Source organism: Notothenia rossii (assembly GCF_949606895.1).
Source record: "Notothenia rossii genome assembly, chromosome: 9".
Lineage (NCBI taxonomy): Eukaryota > Metazoa > Chordata > Actinopteri > Perciformes > Nototheniidae > Notothenia > Notothenia rossii.
In genome coordinates, this window is record NC_136907.1 from 16,003,826 (window position 1) to 16,028,633 (window position 24,808).

General features: G+C 39.9%; 1 protein-coding gene across 2 annotated transcripts in view; it reads right to left on the minus strand.

The window, feature by feature from the left end:
- The window catches only part of dpysl3 (dihydropyrimidinase like 3), a 28,573-nt gene that overhangs the window by 2,400 nt on the left and 1,365 nt on the right, over positions 1-24,808 (minus strand). Inside the window, exons 2-13 of one of the 2 annotated variants that reach the window (XM_079649767.1) lie at positions 17,265-17,353; positions 15,533-15,717; positions 13,677-13,841; positions 13,508-13,569; positions 12,222-12,302; positions 10,944-11,012; positions 9,910-10,030; positions 8,446-8,602; positions 8,054-8,195; positions 6,921-7,091; positions 3,671-3,850; positions 2,081-2,252 (exon numbers count right to left, since the gene is read on the minus strand). In XM_079649767.1, the coding sequence (XP_079505893.1) occupies positions 2,081-2,252; positions 3,671-3,850; positions 6,921-7,091; positions 8,054-8,195; positions 8,446-8,602; positions 9,910-10,030; positions 10,944-11,012; positions 12,222-12,302; positions 13,508-13,569; positions 13,677-13,841; positions 15,533-15,717; positions 17,265-17,353 (1,594 nt within the window). The remainder of the gene's footprint in view (positions 1-2,080; positions 2,253-3,670; positions 3,851-6,920; positions 7,092-8,053; positions 8,196-8,445; positions 8,603-9,909; positions 10,031-10,943; positions 11,013-12,221; positions 12,303-13,507; positions 13,570-13,676; positions 13,842-15,532; positions 15,718-17,264; positions 17,354-24,808) is intronic. The other variant, XM_079649768.1, reaches the window with a different exon arrangement.

The following is a 24,808-nucleotide window of genomic DNA, read 5'->3' on the forward strand; positions in this document are numbered from 1 at the left end:
TATATGGCATGTGTCACTTATATGATAGGGGAATTACATTTTCAGCAGACCATGTCCTTTGTGAGTGCTGCTGAATCATTAACAAAAGGAGCTACAGTTTGACATAAATTGTTTCCAAAGGATGAGCCAGGGCGCCTGTTGCAGCAATTTATCAGCGAGTATATAAATGGAAAGTAGAATGATGTCAGACTATGAAACACTGTATCCAGGCAAACAAGCCTTCCCATCTCAGTAAATCAACTCTGCAGGTGGTGTCCCTGGAAAAACTCAAATGGATCGAGTCATTCTGAGAGTATGTACACATATGCATGCACGCTTACGAGTAAACACACACAACCATTACAAAGCCTGGGAAACCAGGAGCAGCCTTACTCCCATATAAATTCAAGGACTTAAAAGTGGAAATTCTTTCCAGAGAAGGTCATCATCTTTTTTCATCAATGAGGTATCAGCCATGAGCTAAACTTGTAAAGACAGGTTGCTTAATACATCCTAAGACCAAACAAACACCATTCTGTGGTCCTTCAAAATGAGTTATCAACAACTCAAAATACTACATGCATTTACGAAGACAGCCAATACCTGGGTGAGTACAGCTGGTGAGAGATTTGCTCCCATTGATTTACACATTCAATGTGACTGGAGGACATAATGACTGCTACAGTAATAGCTATGCTGTCTCTGTTTGATTATTAAACAGTGGAGACACTGACTAACTGGTTCAGGACTTTAACATAATGTACAAAGTGTCACTGTATAGTAGCCTGACAAAATCAATCCCACACTTGTTTTCTAAAAAGCTAACCCAATGCTGAACATACATATGGGCACAATCAGGCTGTCCCTCAGCAGCTCTGCCTAATGGAACAGATGTTGAATGTGAATACATAGTGTTATGACCTCTCACATTAGATAGGCTTTTTAATAGGCCGTGTCCAGATGCCTGGCTCAAAATCTTGTATGCAGTATGTTTTGGGCCTTCAGCCAATATTCATATCCAGCAAGTCTTACAGTAAGTGTAACAGTAGAAAACACTTAATTTGTTAATGTAGCTCGACATTACAAGAAGGCTGAAGTTACAGTGTAGGGGTCACAGTGTCCTAAAGAGCATTAATAAATATTCTTCTTGATATTCTCCAACAGACGGATCTTTGGTGCATTTTTTGGAGATGATTCCTTAAAGAGAAGTTATGATCTAACAGAGTTAGGATGATAAAAGAAATAAGATTAGTGCACATAATTTGTTCATGTGAATTATGGGTGTTGGATTATACCGATGTTAACGATAACTGTGATGTTGAAAAACAAGATGTTTATATCGTGTTAAAAATACACAATAATAATACTGTGTAATTAATCATCTGCCTTATAAATGATTACAGACTGCCTCTACAAATACTAAAGGCAACATTTTGCCAGAAGAAGACAAAGAACAGTTATTTTGATTACGTTTCCCTTGTAGTGAAAATCTGATATTGTGTAATTCCTATTGAGAATGCATGATAATAGAAGCCATCATTTGCTTAGTACAATGTGCATAATACAGAAATACAAAAGTACTTAGAGTTTGTGTGGTTTTAATTTGGAATAAAACTTCATGTCAAACCACAGTAAAGTAAAAACATAGCTAACTGATTGTGTGCATACATCTAACTCATTGCTGTGTGCACTGTGTGCCTCATTACAACTCTGAGGAGCTCAAGCTGGCCACTTAATGACTTGCATGAACAGACAAATTGCCATATAAACACGGTAAAGAAAAATGCATGTCATTCATTGCGCATCATAAAGTATGAGAAAGGACAGTAAGAGATTATTAGGTTACTTCAAAGGCTTGATGATTATCGCCCAGGGTTGTGAATGCATCAGAGCAAAAGCATGCTAAAAATCACATGATTGTTGTACTTCACAGCATGACGTAGCAGAAAAGGTCTAGATAAACTCTAGGCAGGATGGTGGATTGACTGATGCACATGCTCCTTTGATGTTTCTACATGCAGTATAAATCAGTTCAGACCATAAACAGATGAAAGGAGGACCGGGTGATAGAGCTGGGCGTGTTTTGAGAAGTGGAGCTCACCACATTGTGCAGGGTTACCTGCTAGACTAAATCCAGAATGGTGAAGGTTTCTGGAAGGCTGTTTGGTGGGAGAGGTGCGTGCTGAAGCTGAGGGAGTGCCACCACGGGACATGGAGAACTCAGACACCGGGCCATCATACATTCCTCTGGGCACTGCTCTCAGGACTGCCAGCTAGAGAAGAGATGGGTTGAAACAAAGAGAGACATTTATTTAAATGTGTTTCGCATTATATAGTTGTTTGTGAAACAGATTGTCTCTGAATGATATATTCAGAGCCTTTTTCCTGCACACAACCACTTTCAGATTTACACATCACCGCACAAACATAGACATACTAACACAAGTAAGCAAACAAAAAAGTTAACCATACACTATTTGTTTGTTTTTCAAGCAAATTCAAATTTGAGGCTGCTAATAAACAAGCCATTGTATGTCAGTCAGTCTTTCAGTGGCGTGACTCTTCTCGGATCTTGGAAGCTAAAAATTTAAAAAGAGACATCTGTGAATGAAGAAACCATAACAGTGACTGCTACCAAGATAAACAGCACACTGTTAATAAAGCTCATTTCTTTTCATCGACAGCCAGCTGCAAATTAGGAAATTGTTGAACAATGAGATTTTTGGCCCATGAAATAAGAAGGCAAGATGCTTTGAGTTTAACAGTTAACCAGTTGATTTAATGAAGGTGGTAGGAATATCCTTTTTATTCTTTTTATACTGTTGAGGTAAAGCTGAGGATCGTGAGTCTTTATTTGTGGGCGCCACCATAATGAACTGAAAGTGTTTTAAAGAGACTTTTGTGGTAACAGAAATATGACTGCTATGAATACATCAGTCATATTTAATGGCACATTTCAAGCCCACAATGTTATTCCTCTTCTCATATTCGAATGTGTCTGTTGCAGGGAAAGCATTTCCAAACCCTCTGGTTTTCCTGTAGCTTTTACTGATTTAAAAGCGGCATTCCTAAATAGTTTAAGAATCAAATAAGTCTTGTTAAACTACAGTAAATTCTAAATCTGTATCTGTCTGTACATGTATGTGAGATCTTGGATTTATTTTTTGACAACCGTTGGATCGACTTATTATAAGTAGTATGCACAAATGTCAAGCAATCAGTACATTTTAAAGGGGCTCCGCACTAGTTTGGAACTAAATTTAATTGTAGACTTTGTTAACAATTTTGACTCTGCTATACAGTATGTGGCAGGTCTCTTTGGAAAGTCCAAACTCACTGCATCCTTTTTTTAAAACACGACGAATAAGCCTAGACCACCCTCAATGCATTGACATTTTGTTTTACAGTGTAGAAGCAGCCAGCGCCCTGTGGCTGAACCTTGGAGGCTGATGTCAGGCTTATTGTACCTCCCCTGCATCCCACTTCACTGCCCTATATTCTCCCCACCATTGTAACTTTTACTTGAGCCCAAAACCCAATAAATCCTCACTCCCAAACCAAAGAACCTGACTCCTACTTTCCACAGTTATTGTATAATTTTCTCTCACTGCATTGTGTGTGTCACTTGGTTTAAACATAATAACGTTCTTAACAAAATGTTAATATGTTCAGAAGAAGAACCAGTGTTTACCTGCTTCCTGGCTTTAATGCGCTTGTAGGCAAAGTCAGGGAAGGCAGAGCAGGGGATGAAGCGACCCACGCCGGAGACAACATGGAGGGTCCCGTCTTCCACAACAATCTTCCCCTGGCAGATCACCGCTTGTGGGGCTCCACGCAGCTCCATGCCCTCAAAGATATTGTACTCAGCAGCCTGCAGAACAGATAAACAGCTATTAGATACTTGAAACAAAAGGTAATACATGTATTAATCACATACTGAAGCAGTACTCATTATAACTTAGGAGAAATTATGCAAAACATGTATACAAAATAACTATATTTACGGTTATAGAGTGATGTAAAGTGATCAAAAACAGGTACATTGACACTAATACATATGATTTGTAAATGTGAACCATATTCGTAGTAAGACACATGTGCATACGCTGAAGAAGAAGAACAATCCAAAGGTCCCATTTATCTCATAAATCAAAGTTTTAACAGTCAACACACTGTCTATAATTAATGGGACGATAGATGCCTATCTTTCATATCTGAAGCAAAAGTTTGAACAAATAACTCCACTGAAAGTAAGAATTAAATTAGTCTATCATGGGGTTTAAGGATAATCTTTGATTAAATTAAATCAAATTTGTTCAATTTAATATCATTTTTTAAAAACTGTCCAAAATAAAACTCCTGTAAGCTTCTCCCTAGGGACTGATGAAGGGGCTGAGGAGATTTGGAAGACACAACAGGGCGAGTTATGAAAGGATCGAATAGGAGACAGGAAGTTGAAGCATCAACTTTATGTCTGCTCAACTCTCTTATTCCCTCATGCTCACTTTCTCCCATACTTTATCATTCATCACCTTGTTTCTTACACTGTCTGTTTGGCATGCACCAACAGCTGCCACCATCCAGCTGGTGCTTAATGCATTTATAGTACTTCTCACTCTCTTTCCATTACTCTCACTCTCTCTACCTCGTTCTCTCCTTTCTCTCATACCAGTTGTCTGTCTCCTTCATTCATTTATCCCCCTTTCTCTGTCTTTATCTCGCTCATCCATTCTTGTTTAACTTTTAGTATTTTGTTGAACCTTATAACTTTTCCTCCTAGTCTGATTTCCCTAGTGCAAGCTTTCTTTTCTCTACATGTTTGTGATCTGTAATGGTTCCCTCCCCTCATTCCATTGTTGCTTATTTCCTCTGCACACGGCCCTGTTTTCTGCTGCCGTCCAAATTCAGGCCAGAACAGGACATAACTAAGACCCACTGCATGCCAAACATGATGTCATTACTGAGTGTGTGTGTGTGTGTGTGTGTGTGTGTGTGTGTGTGTGTGTGTGTGTGTGTGTGTGTGTGTGTGTGTGTGTGTGTGTGTTTTGCTGCCTGCTTTATTCCTAATGTTTATCTATTTACTTTGTATTATAACACAAAAGGCTGGTAAACAGGGTCGCTCCTGTTTGGCCTTGCGTCACACTATCCATTAAGGTAGATTTATGCTGTAAGCTGCCGTGCTCTGCTCCCTGCTGTTTTATCTGGAAGGACGACGAGCAGGAAATGAGAGGGTGACATCATTATGTAAGAACCCAAGGATCCTCAGTGGATGTACTCCACATTTGGAGAAGGCGTATTATTAGTCTCTCTGTCTCTTTCCATTCCTCCATCTCGAGACAACTTTCTTTCTCTCATAATAAACAGCCACTGTTAGCTCTTTAGCACAGCATATAAAACATCTAAAAACTCCACTTCATTATTTCTAAATCCAATCCTGTATTTCTGCAAGCAGGATTAATGCTAGGCTGGTGAAGCCTTCATTTCCTGTGCGGACACTTCCTCTGCTGCCGGGTGGCACGCCTGGGATCCTCTGATGCCAGTGTGATAGTACAGTACAACCCTCATTATGTAAATGTGTTAAAAAAGAGAGTTAGAAAGAATGTGTATGAGGCCCTTGCAAATGACTCTCTGAGCGCGTACAAATATAAAATATGTAATGTAGCTTAACTTTTTTTAAAGAAAATGCACTACAGGAGGATTCATTGATTGTCACTATGAAGTACAATTTCAAAAGAAATCAGTGCTAGATTTGGTGTCACTTTTAAATTACTGCCAGGTTAATCAATGTTTCCAAATATTAGTTGATCCTCAAAATTGCAGGCGGGGGATGGAGTAGATGGTCGTCATGCTACACAGTTCTGAATCAGATTGCAGGAGATGTTTCCCATGACATCGAAAGCCTAACAACTAGAGCAGTTTTTAATCATGAGATGTGAAGCAATGTGTACACAGATTCCAAATCTATTGATTGTTAATGTTTCATAGTCCTGTGTAATGAATTACATTCTTTGAACCCACTGTGGTTTTCCAATCATGAAAATATTTGAGATGATTTTGAAGCGGAGAATGTAGTGGACTGTTATGGTCATTTTGGAAAACCTTTGCATTACTGAAATAATGTTATGGTATTTGGATAGTCCTGTACATTTGAATAACCCATATTACTTTACACTTTATTACATACTTCAGTCAAGGCTGAGGGTTAATATATGTAGTGTGGCTCAACTTGATATGGTTCTAGTCATGTGACGAGTACAGTATGAGTGTTGTTAGTAGTGAACATCCTCTGAGATTTGATTTCCGTTCAGAGGAACTAAGAGGTCTCTGGAAACTTTTCAAAAATGTTCTCTCTCTCTCTCTCTCTCTCTCTCCCTTATGCTCTTATTCACTCTATTTTTCTCTGTCACACACAAACACACACACACACACACACACACACACACACACACACACACACACACACACACACACACACACACACACACACACACACACACACACACATACACACACACACACACACACACACACACCCACACACACACACACACACATACACACACACACACACACACACACAGATGTACACAATTATCTTTTATCTTGTTTTCTGTGTATCTCATGTGTCGGTTTATCTCATGTGTTTGATTGTTTTGTTTCCACAATAAATCGAACACTTTAATCCATTTTTTCATTTATCCCTTGTTCCTTTTCTTTCTCTTTGATCACCCACGCATTTACTGTATATACAGCCAATCACATTGGCATTACTCAAGAAAAAGTCTTGCTGTACTTGTCTTGCTCTGAATTAATCCACTCTGGCCAGGTAAGACCGACTGAGCCGACTAAGACAAGCCTAAATGCTGGGTTTCTGTTAAAGTTATTTTCCCTGATATGTACATAATGAGCTGATATGAACCAAAACATGAAATAAAACATACAGAGTTGTGTGTCTTGGCAGTGATGGTGCGGATGGAGTCTGTGTCCCAGATGACCAGGTCAGCATCAGAGCCCACGGCGATCCGACCCTTACGAGGGTACAGGTTCAGGATCTTAGCTGCGTTGGTGCTGGTGACTGCCACAAACATGTTCTCGTCCATCTTACCTGTAGTCTGGGAGGAAAAAAGCATACGCAGGAAATAGTTAGCATTCTTCATAAATAGTTTTCTCTTGTTATCATATTCTTTAGTATCCATTAACCCCTGATGGAAATGGATGCATGTAACTCGGGCTGGAGGTCATTTTCTGTTCAACAATCTTTTGTTTTCCTTTATCCCATTGATAAAATGGAGAACGAATAACCTGACATCAGAAAATAGAGTATAATATTAAAGAAATAATTTATCTGAGGACTCTTGCTCTTCTCAGAAAGCTGGCATCCAAGCTTAGAATGATGAGGCAGATAGGATAATAGCTACATCAGTGTTGTACAAAAGAGAGAAAAATAAATGTTGGAGCTAGCTTTGACTTTAAGCGACTTCCCTAAGGAAAAAGATTCAGTGCAGCATTTCAAAACCCATCATCACTATACAGTACAGGAAACACAGCACTCCAGAGGCTGTCTAAAGCTACATTCTATGTGTCTGTACTGCTGATCCCGTGATAACAAGAGAGATGCTTCACGATGACATGCTTTGCCAGAAAGTAAATGACGTTATTTTCAACCTCTTGTAATGACACCCCTTCTTGAGTTGTATTTAACTGTTGCCCACTTTGACTCCCTCTACATTTTTTAAAATTACTAAAGAAATAAGCATGATCAATTGTAAAAGCCATAGTTATACAAATAGAACGCTGGTTAAAAATAATGGTACTCGAGTTATGTATCCAGAGGTGAAGGAAAGGACAGATGTGGAGATAGAAAAGGAAATGATAAAGACAACAAGGCGAAGAATCAAAGTGGGAAAGAGTTGGAAAGAGAGGAATGAAAAGTAAAAAGACATAAAAGAAGAGATAAAAGAAGCCAAAGAGAACACAGGAGTTTTGCTCTGGTTTAAGTCTTCATTTGCATTTTACATTGTTTGATATCTTTTTGTCTTTCACTCTCTTCTGTAGTCTATGAAAAAAGACTCACCACAGCTTTATCCCAGATGAGGCTCATCCTCTCCTCAACTCCGTTAACACCTTCTGGAATCTGAGTGAAGTCATCCTTGCCGATGGCCTTCTGGGCCACGCTGAAGGTACAGTGAGCACTGCCAGTCACGCTCAGGTCTCCACTGCGGGACAAAGAAACAAGTAAATATAGAGTTAGGATGATGGAATTACACCAGCACCACCCAATATGTGTACACAAGTATATTTGAGCAACAACGTTAATTTGCTTTAGCATAAACAGAACAAACAGAACAAGTGTGAAAATATTCCAATATGGCTCTAACCAAAAGGTTTTTCTTTGAGCACAAACTGTTACTCATGTTTTCAGATCATACGAGGCTCTAATTCAAATGGAGCAGCTGTGATACGCACCTGGACAGCATTGTGTTCAGATAGTCTGGAGTGGTGGGATCAGGGCTAAGAGGAGGTGATGTAACAAAAGAAGCCGCCTTGGCCCAGTTCTTGCTCCAGTAATGTGTCCCATCAGTCCCCAGGCTGGCTGTGATTGGCTCCCCAAACACAACATTTCCTGGAAAAGAAATAACGGTAAAATGTGTTCAAAGTATCAAATTCAAAGTGTGTCCAATTGGGTTTGCAGGAGATAAGCCATGCCTTTCTAAAAAGTCAAACATCATCGTTCAATATACAGATTTCCCTTTGTATAATTCTCTTGTGGTCAAGCTTGGTCTTCCATGAATGAGTGTCGGTTGGATTCCTGTCACTAACATCTTTGTTTTTCTGCATTGCCTTTTGCTCTCACGCCTTGCTGATGTCCTTTCTGGTTTAAATGTAAGGAAACATGCTTTGGAAAAGTTTCAAACAAAGGAGTCGAGCCCATAAAGGGTGTACATGTCATGACTTCAAGTCGTTTCTAAGGTCAGCCTGTTAAAACCTCATGTGGCCTTTCGCCAAAGACATCCAAACACACATACTTCTTGTCTTCCCTCTCACGCTTTCCTGTTCCATTCTCAAATATTGTATATTTCACAACGCTCAGAGCCAGGCAGCTTCTCGGTTCACCTCTGCTCTTTCCTGGGGCTGTGAGGAAAGGTCTGTGTGACAGCTCAACCACTAAAAAAGACTTGAATGACAAATCTGAAAATTCCACTGAAAATAGCATCTTTTTTCATGATGTCAAGCAGAGCCAAGCTCTGTGTACATCAGCAGCTTCAGGAAGGACAGTAAAATCATCTTATAAGGGCATAGGTAAGGGAAGAATTCCAAATGTCTCAGAAATCAGGCAGAAAGACAGAAACCAATGAGCAGACTGAATGTCCTTTTTTTAAAATTTATATTATTTTTAAGAGAAGCTTCTTTATGTTTTTTAATTGATTGGACTGCCAATATTTCACATCATTTCAGCTGTACAATACAAGAAATACATGATGTAAAACAATTCATGAGAAGGTATGGAAGGATGGATGGTTTTGTTTTATTTTAAGGGGAAACGTTCATTGAAGATTATTTGGAGATAGATGAACACTACTCTATTAGTGATTTACTGAAATACACAATGGAATAAAGCACTGCTATCACAAAATAACATGGCCAATACCCAAATATAAATCGGAAATGATGATCAGCATTAAGCAATATACACTGAACTAAGGGCTTCTCACATGTGCTCCTTCATTTTCCAATTTGTATTGCCTAATCTGCTGTTAGTGATGACGTCGTTCACATGCTATGAGTAAAGTAACTTTCTACAACACATGGATGTAAATATCATGCTAAATAAAACAAGAAAGTATAATTTTTAGATTATCACATTTGGATATAAACACCGGGTTTAGATATGTTTTGCAATGTGTGTTGACATTTAAAGTAGCTGTTTACCTCTTTTCCGGGCCTGTGAGATGATGTCAGCAGCACTTTTGCTCATGACGCGGGTAACGTAGAGAGGGCAGTTGGTTTGGCTGGCGATGGTGATGGCACGAAACACCGCCTCTGCCTCCAGCTACAGAAAGGACAGGATATGTGGTTTACAAAAAGAGTTCAAATATGTTAACCTCAGCAGACAATCTATTGTTGGAGTCAAAAATGAAAGTGGAAGCTTATAATGTTAACATCAAATTGGAGAGGCTAGGGATTTATTTACATTGAGTTAAAAGCAGTTTAAGTCTGTTTTATTAGGAAACAACTCCAAAGACAGTCTGAGTTGAGGTCGTAATGCATAATGCTTATTTACCCAATTGTTTTGGGGTAATGTCTTGTTAATATTAGATGTCTCAGATGTCCAATTATATTTTATATTCTTTGTGATTGAGCAAGAACATCCAACATAAAATGCTGAAGAAGCTGCCAGTAGAGGGCCAATGATTACAGATACAGATGTTGAGAGGGTTTCCTTAATGCCCCAAACTTGTGTTATTGTGTTCTAGTCCACAACCTCAACCTGGGTCCGATTAGCAATAAAATAAAACTAAACCGGACACCGAACACAGAGAAAACACTAATCAATCTTGGTCTCGGCTCACTTCCGAAGATTTTTGTTCCTAAGACTCCACTAAACTGCACGGAAGTATGAGACTGGTGGGACAACTTTTCCCCGCTGCACCACAGGGCGGAAAGTCCCAGTCTACTTAAAGGCAGACGAGCTGCTGAGTTAAGAACGTGGCTTTTATTTCACAGTTTTTTAAAGGAACATAAGCACCAAGAATTGGGAGAAACCAGATAATTTTCTCTCTAAACCACATGTGTGAAATTAAAACAATGTGTGTGAAGGCAAGTCCAAGAACGGTATCATGAACAATGTGAGTGTGATATCTAAAAAAAAAATGGTAAGGATAAGTATCAAAACTTGACTATTTCAATCATAAAAATCATTTATTTGTATTAGTGCAAAGATGTATACAGCGTGGGAATCGTACCTCTTCTGGCCTGCTCAACACGTGTCCCTCCGGTCCAGTGATTCCCATCTGCAGCATGCGGGCCTGCTCCTGTTGAAAAAACAAGCACAAAGGAGGCTGTTAGCTCATCGGTAATATTTTTTTTTATTGTTCAGTGGTTTCAGTGCTCGGGCTGATTTGTCTTGGTCACACTCCAAAATAATATGAAGTTTCTTCTATTCGTTGCCTGTGTGAAAGATATGAGTAAGAGTTTTATCATCTACATCAGGCCACACACAGAGTACTGTGGGAACCTGACTGTTGAGGGTCTTTATCTACCTTTAAAAAGCTGTCAGGTCCTCATGGGTGCTTCACGATGACATGCTTTGCCCAGCCCAGAAAGTAAATGACGTTATTTTCAACCTCTTATAATGACTCCCCTTCTTGAGTTGTATTTAACTGTTTACCCACTTTAACTCCCTCTACATTTTTTTGAATTTCTAAAGAAAGTAAGCATGACCAATTGTAAGAGCCATAGTTATAAAAATAGAACGCTGGTTAAAAATAATGGTACTAGAGTTATGTAAACTCATGGAGAAAGGGAAGCAAAAGTCAGTGATTTCTTAAAGCGTGCATCTGATGATCCTGAGAGGAACTGTACTTTCAGAAACGTTGTCAATGTTTTCCGCATGTATCCATGGTGATTGTAACTTGGTTACAACATGTCCTCTGTACCAGCACTAATATTATTTATCGCACATAGGTCTCAACAAGGCTTCTTTCTCTTAGATCTCCTCAGGTAAAATCAGGTCATGACATAATCTGGGTATTTAGAACATTTAGGTTTTTAAAGCTGATGTAAATCAGACTCCCACAAAATCCTAGTTTAAGACTGGATAAGAGATCTGGGATTTGGGATGGATCCGAGCCAACACACACAAATACACACCCAGTGACAGAATCCAGGCATGGTCTGGAGCTCTGACTTATAACCAACCCTCTCAATCCACCAACTATTACGGTTCATTCACTTTCATTTGTCCAAAGCAGAGCCCTGTGTAAACTACACCCACACATTACTGTCCTGCAGAAATCATATTCCCCCTCTCATCAGTGGCAGTGTGTTTAGTCTGTGTAGGTGGTGGAGATAATGCTCAGCCAGAAAGGTGAACTCAAGTGAACTTAACTTAAAAATAAATCTTACTTAACCAAAACAGATCACTGAGTTGGACATCAGTTTTGTAATTAAAGAGAGGGTTATAGTAAGGGAGAAATGGGAGGAGGAGCTGTATCTGTCTGTGTATTTATCTTTATGTTTACCTCAGCGATGATCTCGCCATTTTCAGCATGGACCTCAGCAATGCCTCCCCTCTCAGCCAAGAAGGAAAAGATATCATAAAGCTGGAGAAAAAACACAGAAAAAGTTCAAATGTACAGTGACATTATTCAAATCCTGCCTGGCACAATAATAAGACACTCCTTTTCTTTCTGGGGGTCACCCTTCAATCCACGATATAAAGTAAGCGCACAATTAACATGATGTCTACCATGACACGCTGTAATTACTGTGTTTGGTCTCTAGAAAAGATTAAACTCATGTGGGATGAGCTGCAGTTGCTGTAATGTTTCCCCACCACAGTTTTTAGTGAGCTGCATGACATCAGTTTTTCAAGCTGGACTGTTTCAGTTACCTAATGCGCGTCACTAAACGATCAAATTAGCTATGGCTGCATGAGAAACACGAAGAGTCTTCCCTCACACCGTCTGGACTTTGTTTTTCGACATTTTCTAGCTAGGTTAAAGTATGAACATACAGTATTCAAACTCACAAGCGTCACAGGCTACGAGTTACATAAGGATAGTGTGTTTGAAGGGAGAAAAATGATTCATGTTGTTCTTTAACTTTGCACTAAGCTGGACATATTGTGTGTATTATGGAGGACACAAACTAAAGGTCATTATTTACGCACTTTTTAGACACTGTGTTACTGCTTTGCTACAAGCTATTGCTATGTTTTCATGCTTCCTGACTGCAGTTTTTCCTTCTCAATTGCTCTTATTTGATTACTTAAAAAGGATAAGGGGGAAACCAAGATAATGTCAACCCATGTTTTGGATTTCTGGTGCAGCCTCACATGCTAAAATGAACATAAACACTTAACTGAAGATGTTAAAGTAAAGGATTTCATAGGTCTGTCCTAAAAAATACTTATATGAACGGTTTATCTACTTTTAAAGAGATTTTGGACACTGTAATCATTTCCCTGTTCCATGAAGAGATCCATTAATAACTAGAACAAACTCTTTGTTCCACGTTTTCCACGTTTAATATTAGGGCTTCAGCTCCCTTACATAGCTAAATTAAGAGGACATCTTCCTAAATTAGTCAGCTGTGTGTCTCTACTGACTGTTTCCTTGCTGAGATGCAAGTGAGAGTTTTATTGAAACCAAAAAGGAATTTTGTTGTACAAGTACAACTAAATCTGAGTGTAGAAGCCTTTAATTGTTGTATGTTGTGCTTTTATTCACAAAAGAAGACCTTTGGATTTTCTGCCCATCTTTAATATTTATCGTAAATAAAATATACATCAAGTGGCCTATTTTACCTCACTGTTGCTCATCTGGTAGTAGTCCTTGTAAGCCATGTAGACCTGGAAAGAGTTCACACCTGTACCAAAGAAATCAACACATAGAAACAAACATGAGAAACCTGAATAGTTGAAAGGTGGATATAAAGCTGATACGCAGATGTTAAGGTACACCATCACACCCTACCCTTCTCCTTGATGAGGCTTTCCACTTCCTGCTTCACGCTGTCGTTCCAGTGGGTGATGTCTACGTGGAGGGAGTAGTCACAGCAGGACTTCTCATCAGCCCACTGCCTCCACTGGTCATAGGCCTCCATCAGGCTGCAGCCGGGATCTGGGATCACGTGGTCCACTGGAGGAGGGGGGTGGGGGGGGGGGGGAGTGATGGAAGTGGAGAGGAGAGAAGCAGGTGAAATTGAATTCATGATAAACACGTGAGTGGGGTGGGGAGAGTCATTTGTGACAGGGTGGTGTCAGGATTTGTCTTTGCTTGTGTTTCTACTTTATTCCTGGATTGTTTATCTTACATAATCAGCTGTGTTTTCCTGCAGCGCTCAGCCATTGGGGTCGACCTTGTCAGATGCCACATTACATTTTCATCATCTTTGTCTGGGTGCTGGTGTCCTTGACAAATTTGGGGTAGCTCCAACTGTGGATACTTTTAGACTTTTGTTTTTGTTATGTCACCATGGTCATTTTTTTGTTAGATTAGAATTTGGCACACAAGTTAAGTAGATTTTTTCCAACGGGACCACCCACTCTTTTGGTTACTGAAACATATGGGAGTTCTTGTGTTACAGTTTTGGTCTATTGGCAGTAGGATTAAGTGGACATTTAAAAACTAATAATCCTCCAAGAACAAACCTACCGCCTGAAACCTTTATTACAATAGTTTAATAGATATAGAACTTAAATTGATAAATTAATAGATATAGAACTTAAATTGATTAAAACTCTTATCTGTCACAGATTCAAAGACAATTCTTCACATAAGATCAAAATGATTGATAAGAAATATGCTCAAGCACATAAGATTACAATAACAACACATAAAGTACAAGAAAACAGTTTATAATGTGTGAACATTTCCATAATTTACTGTGTATATTAAAAATACAGTGAATACAGGTTTTATTCTATAAATGCCAGTGTTGTTTATTTTTATAAAATCTTTTGTCGGTTTTAAATTAAATCATTCATTTAGGTTTATCCCCATGGAGCACAACAGTATCACTGTGCACAAAATCCCTCTTAATTTGACTCATAATAAAATAAAACGGCCCGCTGGCTCACCAGCTGACTGTCATCTTTATCTTATTAAAGCTGAGCCAATCTGCTTATCTGGTCTTTGCATGTTAATAGGGTAAAGCTAGAAACGGCAGTTTAAAAAAAACACTGGCGTTAACTGTGCGAACCGTATGAACTACTTTTTTGTTCACCGTCACACAAACACAACATAATTTGATAGTGACGACAGACATAAGTATACAATACACACAGGCGGATATAAAACGCAGTCTTCACTTTCTCTATCGCTCATCACCCCCTGGAAAATAATCCCTAAATGAATGGAGCCCCTGAAAAGGGCTTACTACAGTAGCACGTCTGTTAGTGAATGTGTCCGTTTAAACACAGCGACTTACTGCCAGACAAGCAGCAGAGCAGCAGCCGGCTCAAAATAAGTTGATAGTATGAATCAGACTGTGGATGTTAGCCGTGATAGCGTCTGGACTGTTAGCTACATGAAACATACATACACCCCCATGCTGTACAAAGACAAGAAGCATGCAGACACTGGTGCTGTATTTCCCTGGGAGCAGTGTTTCAATCTAGCCGCCCCCCCTCTCCTGATCCTACCCCCTTACACTCAGTCTTTTGTGTGGTCCTCTTTTGAAAAGCTGCCCAAAAGCGGACCAAAATCGCTTCCCCTCCCTTCCTTTGTTCTGGTCACAGCCCTCCTTCTCTTTTTTTTCCTCTTTTTAGCTCCAGTCTCTATCTAACCTTTAACTTCATGTGGGCACTACAGTTTCCTACAGCTCTTACCGATCATGGTGGTGCCACCGGCAAGAGCAGCCTTGGATCCCTGAGCAAAGTCATCCACGGTTGTGGTTCCACGGTACGGCATCTGGAAGTGGGTGTGGATGTCAATGCCACCGGGGATCACCATCTTTCCGTTGGCCTCGACGGTCTTCACCCCACCAGGCACGATCAGGTTGTCGCCGATCTGCCTGTGGAACAAAAAGGATGGTGTCACAATTATTGGATGATAGGATGTAACATCCACAAAAAAAAGTTGAAAGGTCACCTACTGTATTATGCAAAATCCACTTTTCATGTCATTTTAATGCGTTAAGAGATTCTGAACGTTTCAGGAAAAAGGTTTCGCTCTCTTTTTCTCCTGATCCATTTATGTAAAAACCTGTCTAAAAATGAGCTGATCAGATTTTGGCCACTTTATGATTTCATAACGATTTTTTGGCTTGTGTAACCATTAGCCAATCAGCAACCAAGGTAATACCCGCCCACCTTATCACCTGAATCTCCTCCTAGAGCACCATGGTGTTCTTTTTAGCCAAATACCTCACAGAGGGGCGTGGGGAGGGGCTCCTTATTTTCATCTAAATTAACAGAATCAGCACTTTTGAAACAGGGATGCTACAATGCATGATATGTTTGGTATTTTGAGCCAAACACTTCAGAGACATGTTCTGTATATAACTGAGAACTATAATATATTGATGAAAAATAGTATAATAGGGGACCTTTAAAATATATGTTTTGTCTGGTCCTATCACTGTTGGTGCTATGCAAAGAGAATGAATTTAATCTGAATCTGGGATGTCACAAAATGACTTTCAAAATGTGTTAAGTATGACTGACCCCAAACATCGGCCATGCTTGACACAGCACATTGTCCCATCAACATTTCACCCCTGCTAAACAAAATCCTGTTGTTCAGATTTCATAGAGGGGACGTGCTAGACGGACAGAGAGGCGGGAACAAGCCAAAGCCTCTGTGAGTTTGCCAACAGCCCAATGGTCTAGCAGGCATCTGGGTGATTATTATGCAACACCAGGCCCTCCATGGGTGTCTCTCCCTGAGCTGCCTCACTAAGGGGAAGCAGGGGACAAAAGCCCTATAACAGGATAATCAAGTGAGAAAAGAACTGGGGGGAATGAGAGTGAGGGAGACACAGAGAGGAATTCGCCCACACTACGCTCGCCCTTTCTGGTGGGACGAAGACAGGCTCATATTAGCACATGAAATTGTGGACTAGACTGGCTGTTGTCACCATGTCTTTGACCCAATGGAAAAAGGACTGCAGGACATAGAGTGCATGATCAAGCAGCTTGTGCTCATGCATTTATTCATTAAAGTCTCCAGATCACGGATTCTGCGGGGCGAGTTACTAGACTGCTACATTTAGGTTGGGTTTTTTTTATGAATACTTTCTGTGGTTAATTTACTGACAAATTAAAATAAACTGTGATAGTAAAGATTTTGGAAAGCTGTTTACTTAAACTCCTATTGATGTCGCAAATCTCCTCAAATGTTTTGATTGATTTGGGAAAACTCAAACTGGACAATAAGGATTTTGTGTACATTAAAACATTTTCAACCACAATCTGCATTCTCACAGCTAAATGACGGAAGTAACAATTACATTCCAAATAAGTTGAATGAAAGATAGAAAACAGATCAAGAACCTCATAGTGAGTGGGGGGATGGAATAAAATGGGAATGAATAAAGGCAGAGTGGAAAGGAGGACTTACTTAATGACGCCATCTTCCATGTAGATATCAGCATGGAAGGACTGGTCATCATTCACGATCCTCCCGCCTTTGACCAGAAGCCTCTCGCTCTGTAGAGGAAAGATTGGGGAGGGACAAGAAGAAACACAAATATTTTAAATCAATGAGATAGACTGAGTTTGTCTGAGACACTTTCAAGTGAGCGATTCAAATTAGAGGACAGTCTACTAAACCAGATCATTTCTGTTGATAATTCAGAGCTTTTCCATTTCTCTGTTGCTAGATTATGTCCTTTTTGCCAGCTTGAAGAGATGAACCCTGTCTAACTCATTCATATCTAGGAAGAGACATGTTTCTCAGTCTTGTCCCATGTAAACACACCATGTACACTTGAGCTATGAACCCTGAGGGACGGTCTTCCTGTCCGGCTCCCACTGGTCTTGTGCAGTAACGTGATTTGATGCCCCCCTGCAAGTCACCCGTATTTGCTTCGACATTCTCCTACATTGGTGTTTAGAGAGTCTATCAAATAAAAGCATTGCCCCATCAAGCTCTGTTCCACAACAGACAATGTGTAGTATGTCTATAACCAATGCAGTGACTTATAGTTGTTCTCAGGGGTGTAAATCATTAGTTTTATTCCAATAAAAAATAATATATCGATTATTTGAACAACTATACAATATTGACTGAATCTGGGAATCTTCAAAAAATCAGCAACTACTTTTCAGCAACGCACATTTCTCATTTAATGATCGAATTATGAGCATTACATCTAATTTGAGCTGAAGGTATTCATAAAGATAGACCGTGCAGCTTCAACTTGAACCTACATTCTGCAGTAAAATCACCTGGGTCCTTCATGGTGACATTTGGCAGGATGACATTTTGTTGTTGGAAGGAAACTGAAGCTGCTTTTAAGGACTGATCATGGATTAACATCTTAACCAAGTATATCCAGATTTAGTTATGCAACAACTGTGCCAGGGATGTCATTTTCTATATCCGATCCTTTTATCCAAATGCAATCGCCAAAATTCATTATTTTATGAAGCAGGATATTTTATAATCTGCATTAGAAAACAACAATCTCTATCACTGAGTGTGTTTGCAGCGCTAAAATGAAACTACAAAGCGTTGTCACATCTGATCGGCTCTTCAACTTAACATTTCGTAATGTGGTGTGATATGGGCGTAGTCATGACGCCACACAGTCAGACATCGAATCTGCTGCTGCTGCACCAAGGGCTGACTCTAGCAGGGCGTTGTCATGACGACGTGTTGACTGCAGGAAGACAGACTAAAAAGGAGGGGAGGCTGGGCGGCCGGTATTACTGGCTGGTTGGACAGCTACCTCAGGCTGTTGAACGATGAGGAGGGATGCAGAGATAGAGGGTTGGTTCAACGTGAAGATCAAATAATAATTCAGAGGACAAAAGTGTCTAGAGATTAAACCATATGTCTATTCATCGATTCAGTGATCGACTCAAGCTGATTTCCTTTGGGTAATAGGATAGGCTTAGGCCAAAAAAAGATACTTGAAGACGTCACCTAAAGCTTTTGATCTTTTGTTTTTTTCTGTCTTTTACAGTTCATCTCCTAAACCAAACAGTTAACTGTAGAAAATCTCTGTCACGCCATTTTGAGTGAAACGCTTTTTGGTTTACAGTCAAATCTTTCTTTAGAGCCCAATATGAAGAATATCTATGATCTGCACAAGAAGACAATTCATTCAAGGCAAAATTAAACTTGCCTCATTGTGGAGAAACAAACGTCTGTCTAAAATGCAAGTCCACCTTTATGGAATAACTCGTTTTTTAAAACAATAATAATATTGTTATTCACTGACAATAGCCTCTGTGATACATTTACAGACTATGAGACAGCAGAGCTCAGGTCGCACCCTGCTAAGAGGGACACACTTCCATATTTTCCCAACAGCACATGTGTGCAGTGATTTACAGCCTGGCTGTGCACCCGGTGTTTCATCACTATAACAAACTGCAGCCACTCCCTCAAACAACAGAAACTGGAAGAAAAAGCACAATATGATTCTGTATGTAATGATTCAAACCCAATATCTGCTGAGCTCATAATCATACACCATGTGTGTGTGTATTCTGGTGTCTCTGTGTTAGTGTGTGTGTGATGGAGATGGTGATGGAGTAGTATGAAACAGAGCCCAGCTTTCCCTGGAAACCACACCCTGAAGCAACACATTACAACACACAGTCATCAGTGGCTGGAGCACAGCAGAGATCATACTGCAGAGCCCTGAAACTGTCACCTATTACAGAATCTCAGAGATTATTTCTTTATAATCCAGTTTTTTAAATTTGAATATGGAGTGCATTCGCCTGATTTCATTACTCCTCTTTTCGGGAAACACTTATAGATGTTGAAGTCTGACTGAATAAAATAAACCCTTTGGATACAAAAATAAGTCAGTATTTAAAATGATAAGTGCCAGAGTCGCCAATACTTGGAAATGAATTATTAATTAGTTAAGTTAGAAATGACCTAAGTAAAAAATACCTAACGTCCACTGTTCCCAGTTTCAAAGATTTGTTGAATTGTTGCTTTTCTCTGTGTTATTTAATAATTGTAAGTTGTAAATTGGATTGCTGGCATCAGACATGTAAAGATGTGTTTCTGATTTACAGTACTGCAGCAAGGGGGTGTGCCCTCATGCATGGGTGCCTAACTCAAGTGCCTCTGCATTTTCACTCCCTCACACTCACACTCACACACACACACACACACACACACACACACACACACACACACACACACACACACACACACACACACACACACACACACACACACACACACACATTTTTGCCTACTCTCCCCGCTAGCCCATGACAGCATGCAAGAGGAGACAATCATTTGACAATCAATAGCTTTCCATTTCCATTCCATCCCAGCATCTGTCACTCTGCTGATTTCAGTTTTTTTCAATTAGAGCATCCGACAGTGACATGCATAATGAAATGTTATGACTGTGATACCGGACGTGAGTTTTGCCAAAACTAGATGTCGAGACATTTCAAAAACACTTAACTTAAATTGAAGTGTTAGTAGTATTTGTCAAGGCTGTATGCGGCACCAAACTGTCAAGCTTTTCAAAGACACATAATCTAAGAGGAGTTTTTTTCATTATCCCTACTTTATCTCACTTCATAAATATATCACTATATACAGACTGAATTTCAATTGTGGCTTTTCCATGAATCTATGACAAAAAGGTTGCCAAGTGTCTGAGTGTTAATGGGATTTGACCACAAACAGCAATATGTTACACTTCCAACATTTAATAGATAATATAACAAGTGATAGTATGCTTTTCCCCAATTTGCCATGGTTTGATTATCAATATGTGCCAAGAGACTGTTTATTGTTTCATAATGTATCCAGGATTGTGTAATATTTTCCGAAAAAATGATAGCTCAGCATTTCAGCCTTATTTCGACAATAAATAAAATAAAATCAGGGATATGACACATAGTAAAATGGGTCTTCCTGTGCATGTGTTGGAAATCATACCACCAGGAAACCCTCTCAACTTGGGTTTTGGAAGTTAAATCCAGGGTGATATCATGTGGTTTTTGGAGTTACCTCAACAGTTTCAGCCTTAATTTTGGCAATGAAAATGTAATGGCAAAAATGATATTCTACTTTGTTTTGTAATGTTGCATCCTTGCGTGTATACAGGATGTGGCAAATACATGATCTGACCATAGTCTCTAGCCATTTAACCCTAATGGATATTGATTTCAGTTAATTGTTGTGCACTCTTTCTCCTTCATCCTACTTGGACATTGATTTCAACCAGTTGAGCTCCTACATTAACATCAGGAAGATGGTTGTGTATTGCCAAATAGCATATCAAGGTCAAATGAAGAGCTGACATATTTTTTCTTTCTAAAAAAACTTCAATTTAATAGTTTGTACACTGTGTAGTATTCTACAACACAAAGATTGCTCTAAGCTAACGGGATAGAATATTCCCACAAGATGTTGATCCTGATTTGCTCTGACCTACCATGGTCAATGACAATGTCCTCGTATGTCAATCATGTCGCTGTAACATCGCCCAGTTTTTGGAAGGGAAAAATAACCTCCCATGATGAGAAGCACAATGAGGTCATTGTAGTTTGTGCTGTGTTTCTTTGCCAAAAACAGCCAATATATTGAATGTACAGGCATTAGCAGTAGGTATGTAGCTAGTCGGCTATCTAACAACAGATGTGTTGTTGAGTGTCTGTGTGGCAGTAGACTAAGGACTCACTAGGAACTTTGAGTCTTTTACTTTCCTTCAGTCTCTCTAATTTCTCTTCAAACGTCTGTGTTGTCGCTGTGTGTTGCTGTTTTGCTCTGTGTATGTACAAACAAACATCCACCTGGGACAAACTCTAAATGTGCGCTATGAAGCCGAGTTATAAAGTGAAACATTTAGTTTGCACCTTCCAATTGAATTATAATGCAATTGTGCCTTTGTTCCACCTGAATGGTGGTAACATGGAAAATAAATGTAAAACAGTAACTTTACACAGAGACTGTTATGGCTCTATCCATCCCAATTGTTTCTTACTTATCTTCCTTTCCATGGGTGTGCGTGGGTGACAATTCGGACAGTCGGAGGATTAGCTTTAACACACGTCACGCAGTCATCCCAACTGAGGTTAATCACAAATGCTTATAAAAGCTAGCATGTGACGTTAATATTTAATGACACTTTAAATCTAAGTGGTTTAGTAAAGTGTGTGCTGCCTGCTTTGCCCCTCTGATGCATTTTCAAATGTTAACTTATTGGAAAAAAGTATTTTCACTTTCTGCTTCTGCACTATCCCTCTACTGCTGTCTTATAAATGTCTCACAACAAGGGAGAATACGGGACTGGTGGAAGAAAAAATCATGTCTTTCAACTCTTAGGGAGAACAAAGATCCACAAATAAAACAACTCTCGCTGCACAGGAAGCTGTCATTTTCTGCTACAAAAGCCAATAATCTAAAATAGAAGACAGGATGTTATTCTTGTACGACTACTGAATGCTGACAACTTTTTTCCACTCCAACCAGACTGGAGAGAGAAGCTCATAAACTAGGATGCAAATTATAAGTAGCCACTCCTCAGTGCTTAATAAGCAGTCCTGTAAAAGTGTGTGTCTACGAAACAGGGCCTTAGAGGACATTAGAGGAGACCTCCATGAGCTCTGACCGAGACCCTTGTGTGGGTGGGGAGAGCCGTTGGGGAGGCAGGCGGGGGACCAGTGGAAGAGGGAAGTCATCCTGAATGTGCACCAGTTGCTTTGCTTCAGGCCTGTTGCCTAGCGAGCAAAAATATTTACTCTTTACCCAAAACTGCACAAGGTTTTTTTTCACATTCTGGAAAAGTGAAAACAATGAGGCTTCTTATCAATCTAAATTACTCTTTGGAGGCCAGCCAGCCGGAGTCATATAAAAGTCCTGCTTGTCTGGAATGTTGTTCTTGTGATAGGGCTGGAGTATAGTGTAACCATGTTACCAAGGCAACATGAAAACGAAAACTCCATATGGATCTGATTGAGCCAGCCAGGTTGAATTATAAACTCCCGGAGAAGTGTGTGAGTGTGACTGAAATGTGTGTCAGATCACATCCCCACACAACCAAACAAACAGAGGTTGTATTTTCCTGCCATCGCAACTGTATGTTGGTCGCCATGGTGAGTCGCACGGCAACGCCTGGGCAGCCACGGGGTATTTTGTTTGCACTCGAAACCCACTTTGCTGCACCGCGCGACGTGGTGATGCCACACTGTGGTGTGGTGGGGCTCTGTTTTGTGGTGATTCAACAGGGGGAACCGGCTTCATTTCCCGTGCAGAGCCGCCGTCTGCCGGCACTGTTTCATGCCCGCAGATGCTCTTTCCAGCTGGAGGGATTACTGATGACATGTACTGGCCTGGAACAACACCGAGGCTGCTGTGAGTGGGTATGAGAGAAAGGAGGAACCGCGCCTAGAAATCTGACAGAGCCACTGGCAGAGAGCAGATGTAAGGAAACAGCTGGAATAGAACGGGCAGGCATGGAAATACAGAAGGAAGGTCTGGGGAGCGGGGTTATGAGCAGATATTAGGTTGTTGGTGCAGTGTAAATGGTTTATAACACCACCACTGTTTTACTTACTGGGGTGTATTGCAATAAATACTGGTATCTTGTTGAATTTAACATGAATAAAGAAATACCACAGATGATTTCCAGTGATGGAGCAAGCAGCATTCTCTCTATTCTGGTTTTGCTTCTCTATATAGTGGTTTTCACTGTTAGTGGCAGAGACTGCATTCCTGTGCAGGATTCAAATTGCGTTTTGACGCACAAGGGATTTACAGAGAGGATTAATGCACATACTGAATGTGATGTAGAAGACAACAGTTGGTGATGTTGTAATTTAAGTAATGTTTATGACATTGCTTTCTTTATTACTGAACCAACGTTCCTAATCCTTTCAGTTCGTTGGGCACACTATAAACCCATGATATAGTTATTATGTTGTATTTTTTAGTAACTCAAGGTGGATGATCAGTCCTCCAAATGTGATGATAAGAGAGCAATCTGCTATTTGTATGTCTATTTAAACACACTTGCCATGACCATCAGTAACCACAAGTATCATAAACTCAACAAGGAATTATGTCAAGGATTATAACTCGTAGGAAAAATACAGGATACAATGATATGATGGGAAAATACTGATTTAGTTGGTAAAGCCAAAATAAAATGGCCTCTGTCATCAGATCATGTTTGAAAGCCAATGAAATAGTTCCCTCTGAACTGAGCAGTCAATGTTAAGCCACTTTATTGCTGCTTATCAATGAGACTTTGCACTTCGGTAACAGCTAAAATGCAGTCTAATACCTATGTTGGTTATAAAGGAATGAAGTTAATCTTACAACAATCTCCCCACTGATATCTTTTTTTTATTTTAATCTGTATTTAAGTACAGGGACACCCAAACAGTGTTTTTGTTCTGGTTTTTGCCACAGTACAGAGGTATATATCAAAATATCTATGGCGAGTTCACATATATTTTCGTGGTGAGCCTATTTCTTTCTGCTGCAGCATCCCTCACTCTGTGAATATGGGAGTTTTGGCCTAAATTGCATGCCATTTGCATGTAACCATCCTTAGATTCTACCATAAAGGAAGGCTTGAGAAAAAAGGCAACCTCTGTAGGGGGTTGTTAAAATGTCCATCCCTAATGACTGTGTAAAACCTGCCATGGAAAAATCTGGCCCACTTTAGCATATTATAGGGACATGGCCTACTTTAAGACTAATAATATACAGGTACTGTTCTCAGAATATAGATGCACGACCTCTACAGGCTCAAGCTACCCAAGTATTACCAAAAACACCCCCTTTGGTGTAATATCAGCTTTGGAGGCGAGACAAAGGCTGTCTGCACATCCAGGCAACACACCCCTGACTGCAGCCTGTGCTGCAACAATGGAACTGGAAGGCATGCATGACACACACACACACACACACACACAGAGAGAGAGAGAGAGAGAGAGAGAGAGAGA